At 38.7% G+C, this 17,989-nt stretch overlaps 1 protein-coding gene across 1 annotated transcript; it reads right to left on the reverse strand.

Annotated features, from left to right (window-relative positions):
- Nucleotide 1: 1 nt before the first annotated feature.
- atp6v1c1b (ATPase H+ transporting V1 subunit C1b) lies at nucleotides 2-11,766 on the reverse strand. Its single transcript, XM_084919533.1, has 13 exons — nucleotides 11,601-11,766; nucleotides 7,819-7,999; nucleotides 7,628-7,695; nucleotides 7,359-7,444; nucleotides 7,139-7,233; nucleotides 6,817-6,908; nucleotides 6,066-6,164; nucleotides 4,354-4,422; nucleotides 3,204-3,296; nucleotides 2,794-2,887; nucleotides 2,461-2,558; nucleotides 2,240-2,363; nucleotides 2-915 (listed from the first exon to the last, which is right to left on the reverse strand). The coding sequence occupies exons 2-13, from the start codon at nucleotides 7,948-7,950 to the stop codon at nucleotides 817-819; spliced, it is 1,149 nt and encodes a 382-aa protein (XP_084775659.1). The 5' UTR covers nucleotides 7,951-7,999; nucleotides 11,601-11,766; the 3' UTR covers nucleotides 2-816.
- Nucleotides 11,767-17,989: the final 6,223 nt, after the last annotated feature.

Consider the following 17,989-nt stretch of genomic DNA (forward strand, 5'->3'; position numbering starts at 1 on the left):
GGATCTTTCATAGAGTATTTAATTTCACATTTATTTAAATATGTGTTTTAATTTATAGATATACTGACAATACAGTATTTGCACATATACACATTATTCATTGTTCTCAAACGGCTTGATATACAGAAATCACAGGAGCATAAGATCAGCGAACATATTGCTTCTTTGTACCGTAAAATGACCAGTTTCAGTGTTTCACAGGTTTTAGCTTGAGAAGCAGAAACAACTGTCAACATCTACTTACAAACAGGCATTCCTTACAGGGAGCTATAAACACGTCACTTTTAAAAAAACTGAACAAACATATTCACTGATTTTGGAGGCTTGAAATAAATACTGTAGTTAACACACACACTGATTTATTTATTTATTTTTATTCCCACTTACCCCACATATACCTTTCATGTTAATTTTAACAAGTAGGGTATGGAAGTAGTGACAGTAAAAACACTGTATTTTACATAGCATTTGAAGCAATGAGGGAATACCAACTATTGAGATGGAGGAAGCTGTTTACTTAAGTAGTGTGGTACAAACAGAAAAAGACAACAAAAGAGTTAGCTCTCATTTAAGTATGTTGGAACAGAAGTTGTGATTAGAGACCAGTTTACCTCTAAAACAGATCCTAAGTATAGTCGCTAATCAGCACTCTGATTCCTAACAACTTATAAGGGAGGACACCCAGGAATGTACTAGGAACATAAAACACAGGAAAGGAAGGAAGAACCCAAAAAAAAGTCTAGAGTAAAAATAATTTAAGGTTTGTGGATGTGAAAGTGTCACATCAGAACACTCCTGCACGTGATGATAATGTATCTAGACCTTGAAATCCAGCAGGTTGCAGTCGATCTTGTAGTAAACATAGGGGTAGTACTCTTGCTGGCTCAAGTTCAGCCCTGGGATGTCCATGGAGGCCTGAAGGCAGAGAACAGTAATTATACAAGAGAATATGACAATACATTATCGTTCTCTTTGGAAAAATATTTTTTCCTCACTTAAATACAGCTACAACCAACAGATGATTCCCAAGGGGATACAGCCCATGCAGCACGTACTCCAGGGTTTAGTCCGGCTTTGTTCGAAGGCAAAAAAAAAATTAAAAAATCTGTGCCTTAGTTTAATTATTACAATATGCTGTCCATGTGTCTTCTGGCCCAGCAGAAATCTCTAGAACTGAAAAATGAAAAAATGAAACAAAAAAAAAAAACCCACAAAAAAACCCTGCAGTTCCTCTAGTGACCACTTAAGGGTGCCCTTGTAAGTGAGTCAGTCTCCATCCTATTTAAAAAAAAAAACAATAATAATTCCCATGTTACTTGGACAAAAAACATTTGTCTCCATTGCCCAATTTTCCCATTCATGATTCATGATTCACTCACCCACCCAATGCCTCAGTCACACAGTCCTAAAGACCAATCAGCAACCCTTTGTCCCTTGGCCAGTTGTTGCCGGCATTTACTTTGAAACCAGTTAACTAGTACTAATGAACGCATCATGCAGGCCTAGAGACCGGTCAGTGATCAGTCAGTTATCTCTCCTCCACCACGCAACCGAAGGCCGCTGGGAAAAATGTGCATTCCCCAACCAGTTGGCAAGTAGTTGCTGCAGTCACCTGCAGCTAGCATGGAAGCATGGATGCTTTTTTCTACTCTACGTGAGCACTCAAAAGTGCTTTACACAACACATCTCATTTACCTACTCACACACACATTCACTCTGGGATGAATGAATTGGGTTTCAGTACCTTACCCAACGATATTTTGGCTTATAGACTGGAGTAGCCCGGGATCAAACTACCAACCTTAAGATTAGTAGCTGACCTGCTCTACCTCCTTTAGCCACTCCAAAAACAACTGTGACGCAAACTGGAAATGGAAACCAGTCACCTTCAAAGGTTGCAGTGCTAAGGCACAACTTTTACTCTGAAGATGAACAAATGGTTGCCAGGGGGTCATGAACTGGCCTCTAGGCCTGTCTGAGTGAGGTCAAAATTGTCTTAAGGTTAAAACTGCATTTTTAGGAGTCTACAAACAAACTGGTGACCTCATGATGGCTGCATTCATCCTTTATCCTTTATCCTGTCTGTGTTTTTAGTATAAAGGTCATTTAGACTCGAGGTCATAATCTGTGGTGGATTCTTACTTTACTGTATAACACAGTCCTCAGATTACTTCATTTAACACTGCCAAAAAAAAAACAAAACAGGTAAGTAATGAACAAATGTGCTGCTGAGACTCACGTCAATGATTGCAGCACTGCTGTCCAGGTGCTTGTACAGGTCGTACAGCACCTCTCTGAGTTTCTTCATGTTCTTCTTGTTGGGCTGAAGCAGCATAGCCTGGAAGTTGACTGGCAGCCCATATCTATGAAATACAAGGTAACCATGAATTCGAGAGCCTGATGGTAAAGGATGCACATCTGTACATTAATAAATTCATAATCTCCTGCAAGACAACTCACCTGAGCACCGACTCCACAAACACGCGTAGAGCTTTTATGTGAATCCACGCGATGAAGGCCTCACTGAAATTCACCTTCAGCCATCGTACCAAAGGGCCCTAGATTGAATGCAACAACATATCATCAATTTTTACCATTCTTAGAAGTAAGGGTGATAAATACCACAGCAATATGAAAATGAAACAGCATGCTTACTTTCTGATTACTAGTTAACTATAACTATAAACAGCAGTTGCAAAAGGATGTACAGATGTACTACAAAAGCAATTCTTTCTGTACAGCGCGAGCTCCACTAACTACACACACTGTTACTGAAGTAAGCAGCAGGCATACAAACTGTTTCTTCTTGTCGGTGGACAAGCGTGTCATCTCTTCTTTGTCTGCCTTCATCTCCTCCTCATTGTACTGGAAGTCCCGCACTGTAAACCTGAGCCAGGACACACAGCAGAGAGATGGCTATCAGCTTTCACAGAGATGAGTATAATCAAGCACCTACTACACACACACACGTCCTCAAAATATGTTTCGCACACACAGTCGTGCACAACCGCAGCCTACTTCAATCCTCATGAGCCACTTATCTATTTATGGAGCATTTATAACTAAAGGAAACATTTGTCATTCAGAGAAAACACAAAGCTGGATTGGCTGGAGTGTATCAAGTGCAACACGCAACATAAGCTTTAGACATCAACTCTGAAAAGCTCATATTCTTTTGAGTAAACAGAAGTGGAAGAGTTTACTTGTTTTCTCTAGCCTTGTGTTTGAAGTCATCTACAGCTTTCCTGAAGAGGGTGACACTGAACAGACCGCTGTCGCTGTCTTCAAACAGCAGCCTGGAGATGAGGACAGAATGCACAAGAGGTGTGGGGAAAATAAATATCAATACAGCAGAGTATTTGTATTTGTGGAGCAACAATGCAACCACACAGAGATGCAATACATTTATATTTAAATGTAAATTTAATGTTTAAAATAAACATTATGTAATATAATAAAAATACATTTCAAATGCAAATCAAACCTTTTAGTATAAAAATAATACATTTCAATAAAACAACATTTTTACGTTTATTTTATTTAACAGTAATTTACTTTCTTCAGCTGCCGACTTTTGCAACTTTGCAAATTGGACTGTTTAAAATACCTGTAATAGTACAACAGTCCACACATGTTTGCACTCAGTTAAGTTGGACTACACTTTAATAAAAACAGTTCAGTTTGTCAGAAAATAAAAATGACTGAAGTGAGAAAAATACAGAAATTCATGTTAAACCAGACACTGAGAAGGTCGGGAAAAACTGATACACTTTGGCTTGTCTTACCACCATGCCAGTTTAGAGGAGTTAAAAAAAAGAAAAGAACTGTTGATACCTGTTAAGTTGGATTTACTATAACTATAATTATACTATAAAGTGAAACATCCCTCACTGGTGACCATAGAAATCAACACTGGAGAAGATTTTCAGCTAAGAATAAACTCTGTTTAATCAAACTATGCAAACTGTCTTCCTGCTGAGACAGCTCCAGATTTGGATCATCAGGATGTTGAGGTCACATTTGCCCAGAAAGTCTAAACACAATGTCCTAAATCACCTGGCCATGTTGACACAGGGTCAATTGCCTTCTACAGGTCAACCACGTAACGTCTTCTATTCTAATACGGGTCAAATAATTTTTTACAGTTCACACGTGAAATGGTTCCAGTTTTAATCAGAGTCAAGCACAAAGTTAAACTCAGAAGAAGACACAGGAAGTAAAAATTCTGGTCTACCTCAACTGTTATCATAATAACATGGAACAGCCATGTGCAATTCATGACATGCACAAATATATTTAAAAGCAGACCTTTCTTGTACCTTTTGTATTTAGCAGCGTCTAGAGAGGACTTACTTGGTGGAGCGTGGTACGACCATTTCAGCCAGCGTTTCGTATGTCTTCTGCCAGTCAGCGTAGCTCGTCCTGATGAGGGTGGAAATTAGAAAATAACATCTTTGACTTTTATTTTATTTTGCTAAAAAACATTCTCAGACCAAAATTAATAATTTAACCTTTTCCACAGCCAAATTCTGTACAGTTATGAAATTACTTGCTCATAAATTAATGATCACAAAACGTCTTCGCACTGTCTACAACTCAGATTCCAAAAACGTTGGAGCCCTGTGTAAAATATAAATAAAAACCTTATGCAATTATTATGCAAATCTCATAAACCCCACAATTTACAGTAGGACATGCAAAACATCAAATGTTTACAATGACAAAATGGACAATTTAATTAAAATATGAGCTAATTTTCAGGTTGATGGCATCAAAGCATCTCAAAAAAAGGCAACAAACGGCTGGAAAATTAAATGTAAGTGGTGGTTAAAAGAAACTGTTTTCTCAACATACAATTGTGAAGACTTTCTTTAAACATATCACCTGCAATACATAATATCAACAATGACTGAAAGAAGAGAAATCTCTGTGCGCAAGGTATAGGTTGAAAATCAGTATTGGATGCACGTGATCTTCAGTGTCTCAGGCCGCACTGCATTAAAAACATGCGATTCTGTCATTAAAATCACTGCGTGAGCTCAGGAACACTTCCAGAAATCACCATCTGTAAAACAGTTTATTGCGCCATCTACAAATGCAAAGACTCCACACGTGAACATGGTTAGTGTTGTTTCTCGGCACTGCTTTATATATATAGGAGTGACCTCTCAACCTCTGAGGATCTTTGAGCCTCTCTATGCAGGTTTCCGCCTGATTGGCTGAATCCATGGCTGGGCCAGGTGACATGCCAGCTGCTGATTGGTCCCTATCAACATCTGGTATTTCAAAAAATAAAATAACATAAAAATCCTACTCCCAGCAGCACTTTCCTAGCAGAAATGACAGCAGCAGCGTTGTGGTCCTGCCCTCGGCCTCTAAACCTTTGATAGTTTTGTGCATGTTTTTTGTGGAGACACATTAGTTCTGCTAGACCCTGTGACTGTTAGCTGGTGTTTATATTTTGTATATAGCTTAACTCACTCACTGTGTGTGTATCACTAAAGCAGAAGGGCTGAACTCCCTCTTCGTTTCTGGTTTGTTAGTGAGTTGAGTTTAGCACACTTTTTGTTTGGTTTTGCTTCACGTAGGGTTTAGGTAGCAGTGTTCCTTAAAAGGTTTTATTTGTTTTTATTTCTTGTTTTGGCCTCAGTTCACCTTGAACTTTTTTTGCTCTGAGTTATGGGTATATTGGCCTTGCAAAACATGGACGCAATATCCTTTGACATGCCTCCTTGTCAAGGTCATGCAACACAGTAGTTTGGTTTTTTTGGTCTTTTTTTAGACATGGCCTTGTTTTTGACACTTGTTGGCATCAAATTCAAAATGACTTATTTTATATTAAAATGGTACATTTTCATAGTTTAAACATTTGATGTTTTCTGTGTTCTACTGTGAATAAAATGTGGGAATTATGAGATTTACAAATCATTGCATTCTGTTTTTATTCACATTTTACACAGTGTCCCAACATTTTCGGAACTGGGATTGCACCATGAATACAAGCGCTCAAGAAATAAGTATTCACAAGACACACACACTGCATACAATGATGCTGGTGCACTTACTTTGGGACGACCACCAGCATGGTAATCAGGTACTCTGAGTCCAGCACAAAGTCCTCTTTCTTCACTATGTCAGCCAGACTTCTGGTCATCAAGCTCCCCCTAGAAGAAAGACACATGCATATACACAGAGCACATGAAAACAGAGAAGATGTTGAATAAAGTTACATACAAACAGTATTGTTAACATTATTAAAGCTATGCTGAAAAGGAAGATGTTTTCACATTATGCTCAGGCAACAACCTAAAACATTGTTTCACTCTACAGTGATGAGAAAAAAATCCTATACATGTGACAAAAATGCACATAACATACAAATTTTCAGTGCAAGTCTAAATCCAGCTTTTTAAAAAAAAAAATAATAATAATAAATAAATATATAGTGTCCATGTGTGAAAGCTCGTGATGCAGAGCACCCAATTCCACAATATCAATGAAACACAATGAATGAAAAAAAGCGTGGTTTTTGTTTTTGTTGTTAATTTTTAATTAACCAAAAGTGACTCTTGTGAGATGAATAATCTCTTTTGCATGAGCGCGCTGGGCCAACATAGGCCCATATTTATGCAGGGGTGCGCTGTGGTCTGAGGGACACACATTTCATTACGAAGCTCAGTGCAGATGACTATGTGCCCTTTAAATTCCTTGTAATCACACACAACTCTTCAACCATGCACAGATGGACTGCAAGAAGACTTGAAACAAGTACAACAACAACAGCTACTCTGTGCTAATGATGGCTGTTTTACTCACGCATTCTTCCTCTCCAGATTCTGCAGATTTCCCTTTAGATTGTTGTAAGCCGAAGCTCTGGCCTTCAGGTCGTTGTCTATCTGAGTCACTTGCTAGAAAACCAAGCAGGTATGGGTGAATACATCATCGCTGATCAGTGCAGCTGGAAAAATCTGATATAGTCAGTGTACTCTGGGACAATTTATGTCTTAATACAATAGATGAAATCTCAACTCATCAACCAGGACTTCAGCAACCAAAACTTAGACAAAACAACAAATTTATCATGGGGATATACAACACAAGGCATTAATAATTAATTTACTAAGAGAGTTGATTTTACCTTGGAAATGATCTCCGAGATGTTTTTCAGAGACTGTTTGATCGGATATTTCGCCATATCCCACTGAAATCTGGTGACATAGGTGACCAGGTCAACTGTATCAAGTAGAAACAAGATCAAAGACATCAGCATCAATCTCCATTTCCATATACTTTAATAGCTGTAAAGCAAATAGACTTGTTTTTCTGAGAAGATGCCTGATTATGTAAGCAGAGGTTACCTCCATTGGCCAACAGGTTCTCCTGGACTTTGTCTCGGCTGTCCTCCAGAACATCGGCCATGTACTGAGCAACCTTCTTTACCACACTGCATCCGATTTCAGGATGAGTAGTGAATAGAAAATGAGCAGAGAGAGCAGAAAAACAAAACAGCAATTAGCATGATTCTATCTAAATGTTGCATTCACTCTTTATAAAACTGAGCTCACAACTCTTCCGCTGCCTGACAAACACATTACACAAAACTGTGTCATGTTTCAGTAAACTTTACCTTTCCACAAAAGTGTCTAGTTTAGCCAGCTCATCCGACAGGCCAACTAAGACATCCAGAGTCCCAACCTGTTAGAGGTAGACCAGAAAACATAAGCAAAAAGGCAAATAATGGCCACGCTGGTGTCCACCTATGCATTCCTCACTGAGGCCTTAGCCACAGAGGACTGCTGTGTTTTGGGGGTTTTTCACCTTGAGGTCAGGGATGTTGAACTTGTTGTTAGTGGAGAGGTTGTTGGTGCGCGTAGTGGCCACCATCAGCTTGTCCCAGGTCTGCTGGCAGGTCTTCTCCCCGGGAGCCGAGATCAACCAGAATTCTGTCATGGCTGCTGGCAGGAATTTTGTCCCCTGTGCCGCTGATGTAAGGAAGTTACTGAAGGTGAAATAACAAGATTTAATTTTTTCATGTTATGTTTTCGATTTAGTGAATGGGCAGCACTACCTGAAATGCTCCAGTAAAATCCTAATCTGATAATATAATAATACTTATCTAATGCTTTGGAGGCAGGTTATTCATTTTGCATCTTTACTTAATTAACATATGAATGCATGGCTTTTACCTTTTACTTTTACCTTTAGACCAGACCTGGGCAATGTACAGCCCCAAGGCCATATCCAAGCCATTGGTTTTTCCTGATTGGCCCATTTGAGGTTGGTGGGAAATTAGAATTAAAATATAAATAAGTATACATCATGCAGTTTGTCCTGTTTTCAGTCTCAAAACACTCTTTGATAAATTCCTCACCATAAGCTGTAATGAGATAATAGCTTACAATTTTTTCTGATTTTGTGGGGATACGCAATACAAATTTGCTGCCTTTATTTTGAAGTTTACTGCTATTTCTTTTTTAATGTACATAGGTATGTTTATGCAAGCATAAATGTAAATGTTGCTTTGGAACCAACATTTATGAGAAATGTGAGTTTGCTAGTCCTGAAAGATGCGTGTAGAGTTTTTAATAAGACATGGACTGAAGTCAGAGGTAAAGCTGTGTGTTTAGTTTGTGGAGAGCAAATTGTTGTTTAAGGATTACAGTCTAAATCGCAATTATGAGACTAAACACACTGAAAAATACAAGAACTTGACTGATGCATAGCGGGGACGGACGTCTGACATTTAGCCAACAAAGCTGCAAAAGCAACAAGGACTTTTTTAACCAAGCTCATCCAGGAAGTGAAGACCAGCTGTGTGATTTCCCACAAAAATCGCAAAAACACAAGTTATCCAGCTTCTGATGGAGTTTACTAGAGTGTGTGGAAGACAGCTGAACTAATGTGCCTTGAGAAAAAAGAAAGATTTGAGAATATAACCCTCTCCAGGTGAACCAGCACAAGATGGTTTGTGCATATTGCTGGAAATCTGGAGCTTCAGTTAAAAATACGAAGTGGACAATTTTAACTTTTTGTCCGCAACACAGCCCAATTAGTCATCTTTGCACACAGGATAGCCAAAGGGTTTGAGATTACAAAGGAGTTAGCAGCTATGTGCTCAATGAAAAGTAAATGTATTGGCTTTTATATATTGCTTCCCTACTTTACTTGAGCGCTCTATACATGCCTCATTCACACAAGCCCTTTTTCCAACCTAAATGGTTCCTATCTGACATTCACACTCTGCTGAATGCATCAGAGAGAAGCTTGGGGTTTAGTATCTTGCTAAGGCATGCAGACTGGAGCAGTCAGAGATCAAACATCCAGCTTTCTGATTATTAGAACACCTGGTCTACCTCCTGAGCTACAGCCACCTAGTGTTGTGCAGTCTTTGCTAAAAACGAACCATGTTGTTGATGTTGTAACTAGGGCTGCCACAAACGATTATTTTGATAGTCGACTAGTCACCGATTATTTTTGCGATTAGTCGACTAATCAGATCATCATCCATTAGACGTAAAACGTACAGCTTATTGCACCAGCAGCATCTGCTCTTATATAACTATCATTAGCTTACAGCTTTAAGTGTTTAAGGTATGTGCTAACTAAAAATAAAGACAAGATGATAGTTTATTAAATTTTAATGAAATCTGCAGATTGTTTCGGTGAAGTTTAATAAACTCCTTGCTATCTAAAATATAACAGGACACCGGAGTATATTCTCGAGCATCTCATACTTCTGATAATCAGTTTTCTGCTTGAGGTTTATTCAGCTGTGTAAAAACTATAACTTTAATCTCAGCCAAACCGATTTACTCAGGAACAAATAAAATACAAAAAAAAAAAGCCAAACAATAACATTTTGAAGTTATCTAAGTCAGCGGTCCCCAACCTTTTTTGCGCCACGGACCGGTTTATGCCCGACAATATTTTCACGGACCGGCCTTTAATGTGTCGCGGATAAATACAACAAAATAAAACTAGTACCGGTAACGAAAAAAAGAAGATTTATTCATAACACACGTGAAAAGACCCAGGAAAACCGAGTAAACGATAAAAACGATAACAAAATAACGCTGAAAACCGATAAAAACCCTGAAAACTATACATTTCACACCTGAGCCTCAACTCTCGCAGCCCGGTACCAAACGACTCACGGACCGGTACCGGTCCGAGGCCCGGGGGTTGGGGACCGCTAATCTAAGTGACTTAAAAATGTTTAACCTGAGTAGCGAAAGACGGCGGTGGGTTTGAAAACGATTTGCCGGGAGTCCGGTGTTCTCACGGGCTCTAGTGAGCCTTGCCCCCGGCTAGCTATCGAGCTAGTGGGTAACAGACGTCTCCGAAAACGTAGGAGCGCTTTTGAAAACATGTGGTGTCTTGATAAACTGAGCAGATATTTGAGGTTTACACAGCTACATTCTCGCCTGAAAATATGTTAAACGTTTATTTTGTGACCCAGAAAGAATAATAAGAGTAACATTAAAACTAACTAGCTGCCGCCATTGTTGGAAACTGAGCTGGGCTGCACTATGAATTCTGGGACACCGCTTCTTCTTCTTCGGGGTTTAACGGCAGCTGGCATCCTTGTACATGCAGTGCTGCCATCTTCTGTTTCAGTCCGTTATTACACTCTTAAATCCTACTACTTATTCCTGCGTCTTTGGGGATCTTACAAAGCTTCAAACGACGCGTCGACTATTAAATCAGTCGTCGACGATTTTGATAGTCGACGTAATCGTGACTAGTCGACTAATCGTGGCAGCCCTAGTTGTAACTAAAATTGTTAAAATGCATGCTCAATCATCCAGGTAAGAAAATCCCAAAAAGTTGATTCTGTTTCTCTGGACGTACAGTTAGCTTCTTGATTCACTACAGGCAGAGCACTTTAAGTCAGTATCACTGCTAGATCTGTGTTCTTCCCTCAAAGTTAAGGAGGCACGCTCAGAAGATGTGAGCAAACATTATCGGTATAAAGTTTAAGAAATACAGATCAAATACAAAAGATCAAATTAATATTGAACAGAACTGAGTTCAGTTCAATGGTGTGGCTATCCACAACAGACCCTGCTTTAAACTGTGTTCTCACATCTTTTGATTAAGAAAAATCTTAGTGCTTTCCGATCACTTTGCATTAGACAGACACACACGTCAAACTAACACTGAATGAGTCATGTAAAAATCCTCTTTCTTCCTCTTTTTACTCTTATTTGGTTCTGAATCTTGAACTTCCTCGTTATTTCCCACTGGTTTTAAAGAGTCACACAGACATACAGAAGTGGCTGCTTTCATCACAGCTACACAGGAAAGACAGACAAGTCTCCATGTCTGCTGACTGACTGTCATATGATCAACTTCTTGTTGATGCAGACCGCTAAATAGCGACCCTCCTCTTGATTAAACACACAGAACGCCACATGAATAGAAACCGCCGCTCTTTGATTTGTGACTCGGTATCAGGGAAAGGAAATAAGAAAAAAATCAGTGACAGCAGAATAAACCTGTTTCATGCAGTGTTAGCTTTCTGCTGCTACCAGCAGCTTGTTTATCAGTGTAGCCTCACGGTGTCACGACGTCACTAACCGAAGCACCGCGGTACTCACCGACGCGTTTAACGGCTTCAGCGCGCAGTCCACTCGGTATATTTCAGCCAAACACACGCAGTTTCCTGCACATAGCGCAGATAACAGCGGGTTTTAGACACACGGGGCTCCTTCAACAGAGCATCTCACTCAAAGTCAGCTGATCAGAGGAGGAAATCTGCGCGTGCGCAAACGGCTGCCGTCACGTGATCAACTCCTCGTGAGATTGATTGGAACATGTCTTAAGCAGGTTGTACTAGGAGCAAGGAGACTTAAGCATAAAGTATAATTCATTAAAAGTAAAATTTACCTTATATTTAAAAAATACTTATCAAACTAATACTGAGCAAATAGTTGATGGTAATAAATAAATGGTAAAAGAGATCAACCTAATGGGGAAGTGGGAGAAAATTGCTAAAGTAACAGATACATTATACTAAGCTACTTAAAATAAGAGGCGAGAGTGCGAGTCATAAATGTTTTTCGTGTGTGCGCGCGCGCGCGCGCGTGTGTGTAAGATATTAAAAACAAAAACGGAAAGAAAACAGCTGAAGGTCAAAAACTCTACTGGGAACTTTTGGTTGGAAAAGAGGGTAAAGCTTATATTTATTTTTATTCACATATTACACAGACTGTGTACTCACCTAGCAGCCGTGCGCCTGGGCTATTTTCAAGTATTAAAGTTACAGTATGTAAAATCTCACCATTAGCTGTCAGTAGATTGGAGTCAGTTGAATTCACTTTTCTTGTCCCTCCTAATTCAAGTCCATGAACTGAGCTACAGTGGGTAAGTAGCTCTGCTAAATCAGGTAATTCCAAAATGCTGTTCAAAATATCTTTGTTTAATCTCTTTAATTGCTTTTTGGAAAAGTTTTTATGTTGGTCAACAGAAAAAAAAACATTGTACACTGTTTGGGCTAACTTTTCATAATGTGGGACATCAGTACTGAATTTTGAAAACGGAATTTTATGCTTTTAGTTGTTTTTAGCAACCAAAAATATTCTGACAATATAATTATTATGATACTGAGAAGACAAATCGTCAAAGATGTGTTGTCAGATAAAGGTGGAGGTGTGGCTGTCCTTGTTCCCTTTCTGTAGCAGAACTTCAGAAAGCTGACTCAATTCATCTGACCAGCTCTTGTCTGAGGTTTAGACCAGAAAGAATATAATTATGATCATGAACCTGAAGTAAGATCCTCCAAGACACCAGGGAACCACTCCCAGCTGTGGGTTCACCTCCTCCTGCTGAACTCAAAGAGCAGCAAACAACCAGTCCGGAGACATTTTACATTACACAATTTTTGGAGTGTATTTGACAGTTTTTATTCCCGACTGTGATACAATAACAACATTTCAATGGAAGCAAGTAGAGGAATCTACAAACCCATCAGGGTATTTGACAGTTTTTGCTTGTACTGCATTTCAACAAATTGAAGAATTTGATGTAGTTTTTAAGCTGACAAACTGAGAATCAACTTAAGTAGCAATAAGGAACTTCTTATTTCTTTGACAGGTGTTGTTCAATACACCCATTTATAACATGGCTGTGAAGATCTGCTGGCATCTTCCAGGCTACAGGGCTCAGGTAAGACCCACAGTTGACATAAAATATCAGGTAATATCTGAGGACCTGAGAGTGGTGTTGATGAAATGGCTCCTTTTATTTTTAGATTGCAACGATGATGGAGTTCCTTAGACTTCAGCGGGGGAATCAAATCCCATCACAAATCACTATTGAAAATCTGAGAGATCAGTTGGTGGAGAAGAGCAAAGAGACACTCAGAGAGCAGTGAGTTACACTGATACCTACAGACCATCCCCGTCACACCTGACAGTCTGTTTGTGTTAAAGTGTAAATGCAGAGAGAAAACCTCTGTTTTGTTTTCTTTTGAAGGCTTTGAGAGTTTGAACTTGAGGATTTTGACTAAAAAGAAGCCAAACCTCTACTGAAACTGATGAGACTAGAAAACTCACAAGACCTGTAGTAATTTGGAGATTTGTTTTTTTCATTATTTTCACATAATATCTAGACAAAACTGCACTGTTAATGTGTTTTCTGTTTCAGGTATGGGTAGTGAACATTATTAATAAAATGAGGGACATAGAGTTTCAAGCCTGGATGCTCCTTAAATTTCCAGAGGCCATACCTCCTAAATTTCAGTGAGTTACATCTGACGTACGTTTGTTAACGGTCCAGCTACAGTGTTTCAATATTTCTGTGATGCTTTAAATATGTTTAAAAGATCATTCTTTTAACTTTTTAACTTGAACTTATTCTACAGAACACCTAAACTCCTCAACGTGGTCAGAAATTACATTGGAATCCTTAAAGAGAAGAAGCAGGAGCATTGCTCCAAACTGCTCACCGCACAGGAAGTGGTAATAGGGGTAGTGCCCTGCATCCTGCACGGCTTCTGGGAGTGTCCTCCTCGCCCTCCTTGATTCCTTTGGATCGAGTCTCCAAAACTATCACATCAATAGAAACCCAGGCCATCTTCTCCCGTGGCATCAGAGATGACATGGTCCAGACAATCCTGACAGAAATCAAAAAGAAAAATCCTTTAAAAGTTCTACTCAACAACATTGCAAACTTTGTACCAGTTCTGCTCACTACAACTGCTAATGTAGCGAAGAACCACATCATCATCATCATCACCTTTATTTATAAAGCACTTTAAAACAACCACAGCTGACACAAAGTGCTGTACATAGGAACTATATAATAAAAGTACATAAGATATAAATAAAAGCCAAATAAAAGAAAAAGTAAAATAATTAATTAAATAACTAATTTCATTACAAGAGAAACTAAGTCTCACTGAGGTTAAAAGCCAAAGAATAAAAGTGGGTTTTAAGACGCGATTTAAAAGTGAACAGTGAAGGGGCCTCGCTAACGTGCACTTGCAAATTATTCCAGCACAGATCTAGAGCGAGAGAGTGGGCTGGAAAGCCTGCAGTGAAATGCTGTATAAAGTGCTTGTACAAATAAACGTTGTGCAGGAAACTGTCTGCTGGAACGGGTCCTTGTTGCACGGGGATATACTAACTAAACAACAGCTTTGTTCTAGTCAAGTTTCTCTCTAAATCAAGCATAACTAGGTCTTATTTATTCTTTACACCTGTACACTTGATCTTTATTCTGTACAGCTGAGCTATGACATACTGCCACAGATCTCTTTTAAAGCCATTTTGACAAGAAATTGTGTTTGAATAAAAGTGTTTCCTGTAGCCTTATGATGGCACCGTACCTGAATAAAAGTAACAATTTTCTCATAGGGTTAATAACATGTCTACCAACTATTTTGTGTCCAAATAACTGCTGAGAGTTAATTCAAAAGGGTTATTTAGTAGCAGGTTATTTTGTTTACATAAAAATCAGTCACTGTGTATATTTAACACTTAAAATTCGATGTGATGCCATTATCCTGCCTATGCCTAGCAACATAAAAAGGTCCAAAAAGGTTAAGTATGCAGTGTAGATAGAGATAGAGGTTGCTGACACATTACCAATACCTGAAGATTGCTGTCTCATAGACATTCAGTGCCACCTAAAGGCAGTAACTGACAAGTAAGACAGCACAGCAGTTACATGATTACATCTTACCACAAGAGGTCGGTACAGAAAGGAAGAAACTGAACTTTTGAATCATAAATACATTAATGTAGTTGACACAAATTATGCAGGTTAAGGCATAAAAAGGTACAGCGTAAAAAGGTAAGCGAGGTAAACAGGTTGAAATTAGTTTTTTTCTTTTTCTGCACACAGTCCAGTAAAGACTGTATACTTTTCCTCTGCTCTAAATGTGTGTTTTTCAGGCTTGATGCTTCTTTTTTTCTTCTGCACTTACAGAGATTGTTGCATTGGAAAATCCCAGTAGAGTTTCTGAAATACTCAAATCAGCCCATTTTACAGCCGCAGCGATGCCACGTTCAAAGTCACTTAAATCACCTTTTCTTCCCACCATTGTAATGCTCAATTTAAACTTCGGTGGGTCATCTTGACCATGTCTACGTGCCTAAATGCACTGATTTCCAGCCATGTGACTGGCTGATTAGATATTTGTGTTAATGAGCAGTTGAGCAAGTGTACCTAACACAGTGGCCAGTGAGTGCATTTTAGTCATCGGGGCCTTTAAAATGTGATACTGCCATTTCTGTCTTAATATTTCTAGTAACACTACTTAAACTGCAGTGAGCACATGAAACATCCCTGCAGATTTCTTACTGCAGTCTTCACACAATGGAAAGTGTGTTAACTTTGAAAATATTTGTTAGTTATGGTGGCAAATTGAATTTATTTGCTACAAACAGTGACTAAATCTAATTTACTCCTGACCCCATGGGCCCCGATATGGAACTTGAAGCACATACTTTTATACTTCAGTTGATGGTTTTCTTGTCCAAATTGCCCAAATAGACTTTGAAGTTTTAGAGTAAGCTTTAGAGTAATTTTTCAGTAGTACAGTAATTTGTTTAGCTGTTTCTGCAATATGTGTAAAACAGTTGAAAACACCGGTCAGACGAGGGTCATAAATAGAATCACTGCAGTGCTTCCAGATGGGACTTTCCATGTTGTTTGGTTAAGCATTTCTGGGTCATGCTGTTTTGTGAACATTGTGTCTACTGCAGTGTCATAAAGCAAAGATAAGCGCTCTAGGACCTCCATGCTGTTTACAAACACACGGGTGAAGGCGTGCAACACGTTGGTTGGGTGCAACAGAAAGTCATATGACTAAAGTGCCTGCAGGCTGTGTTTCCGCACTTATCTTTGCAGTGTTCCAGTGCTTTAGCGTCATACTGAACTGTGTGTTTGTTGAAATTAATTTTACATCCCTTTTAAGCTGAAATTATCGCAGCTAAAATAAGACTATGAGAGACCGTGACAGATCTTGAGGATCAAAGAACAGAGCATTCTGAAAAACTCTCACATCTTATTTCATCACGTGACAAAAGCACCAATACCAAAACGTGTACAACTGAAACGGGGAGCGTGTTTTGTTTGCATGTTTTGTGTTCTCAATGTCATAAAAGTGTGAGTCACTAAGCAAAGCTTTAGGAAAAGACTCAGGTGGCTACCTAAAGACAGGGCAGGTTGAGTGGGTATGACTTAATTAGATACCCTTTTAATCAAATTTAACAAGTGCGGGCCTTATTCCCATGCATACATTCTCTAATGTTTGGCCTCAGGTTCACGTTCAGCTTCAGGTAACCCATAGTTAGATTTATTCTGAAGTGGGGATTCATCCATCTTTACATGCACACTGTCAATACAGCCACAACAGACAACAATTAATACAAAATAATACAAAATACTGAAAAAAACTGACTAAACATAACTTGGACTTGATAATATATTATTCAGCTGTGGTTCACCATTCAGCCTGTTAGTTTCTTTTCTTTACAGATAAGTATTTAAACCACTACACCAAAGAAAAAGATCAAACAAATTGAAATTGGTTACAGGCAGAAATGCTGCAATTAACAGAAATCCAAAGCACACTATTATACTATTATACTATTGTAAATTTAATGTGCTTTGTTTTGTCACCATTGACTTTCATAAAGATAGCAAATAATCTGAAGGTATTTGCCAACAGGTGCAAAGAATCCACAGTGATGGCATATTTATTGCATATTGTTTTTTAATGTACTTTGGAAATTGAACAGCATGGCTATAAGTATAATTTATATTTGCATTAATATGTTTATAAATAATTCCACTTTGGAATTCTATAACTAATAGTCAGACATCTCCTGCCTTGTCCATGTGATTTTTATATGCAAAGAGGGTTTCTTACATTTTACAGTGCATTTGTGTTTAGTCTAGGGCTGCCACAAACGATTATTTTGATAGTCGACTAGTCACCGATTATTTTTGCGATTAGTCGACTAATCAGATCATCATCCATTGTAGTAAAACGGACAGTTTATTGCACCAGCAGAATCTGCTCTTATATAATCATCACTAGCTTACAGCTTGAAGTGTTTAAGGTATGTGCTAACTAAAAATAAAGACAAGATGGTAGTTTATTAAATTTTAATTAAATGTGCAGATTGTTTCGGTGAAGTTTATTAAACTCAGCCGATTTACTCAGGAACAAATAAAATACTGAAAAAAGCCAAACAATAACATTTTTAAGTTATCTAAGTGACTTGTATATCATGTTTAACCTGAGTAGCGAAAGACGGCGGTGGGTTTGAAAACGATCTGCCGGGAGTCCGGTGTTCTCACGGGCTCTAGTGAGCCTTGCCCCCGGCTAACTATCGAGCTAGTGGGTAACAGACGTCTCTGACAACGCTTTTGAAAATATGTGGTGTCTTGATAAACTGAGCAGATATTTGAGGTTTACACAGCTACATTCTCGCCTGAAAACACGTTAAACGTTTATTTTGTGACCCAGAAAGAA

The sequence above is a fragment of the Perissodus microlepis genome, chromosome 22 (assembly GCF_051167445.1).
Source record: "Perissodus microlepis isolate ML-2025 ecotype Zambia chromosome 22, ASM5116744v1, whole genome shotgun sequence".
NCBI classification, from domain to species: Eukaryota; Metazoa; Chordata; class Actinopteri; order Cichliformes; family Cichlidae; genus Perissodus; species Perissodus microlepis.

What these genes read in the sequence shown, in the direction of transcription:
- atp6v1c1b (XM_084919533.1), bottom strand. Translation starts at nt 7,950, where the DNA reads ATGACAGAATTCTGGTTGATCTCGGCTCCCGGGGAGAAGACCTGCCAG. An exon ending in CACAAGGCTAGAGAAAACAA is followed by an intron (nt 2,888 to 3,203) that starts GTAAACTCTTCC and finishes GTCCTGGCTCAG; the next exon opens with GTTTACAGTGCGGGACTTCC. An exon ending in CCGACAAGAAGAAACAGTTT is followed by an intron (nt 2,559 to 2,793) that starts GTATGCCTGCTG and finishes CATTCAATCTAG; the next exon opens with GGCCCTTTGGTACGATGGCT.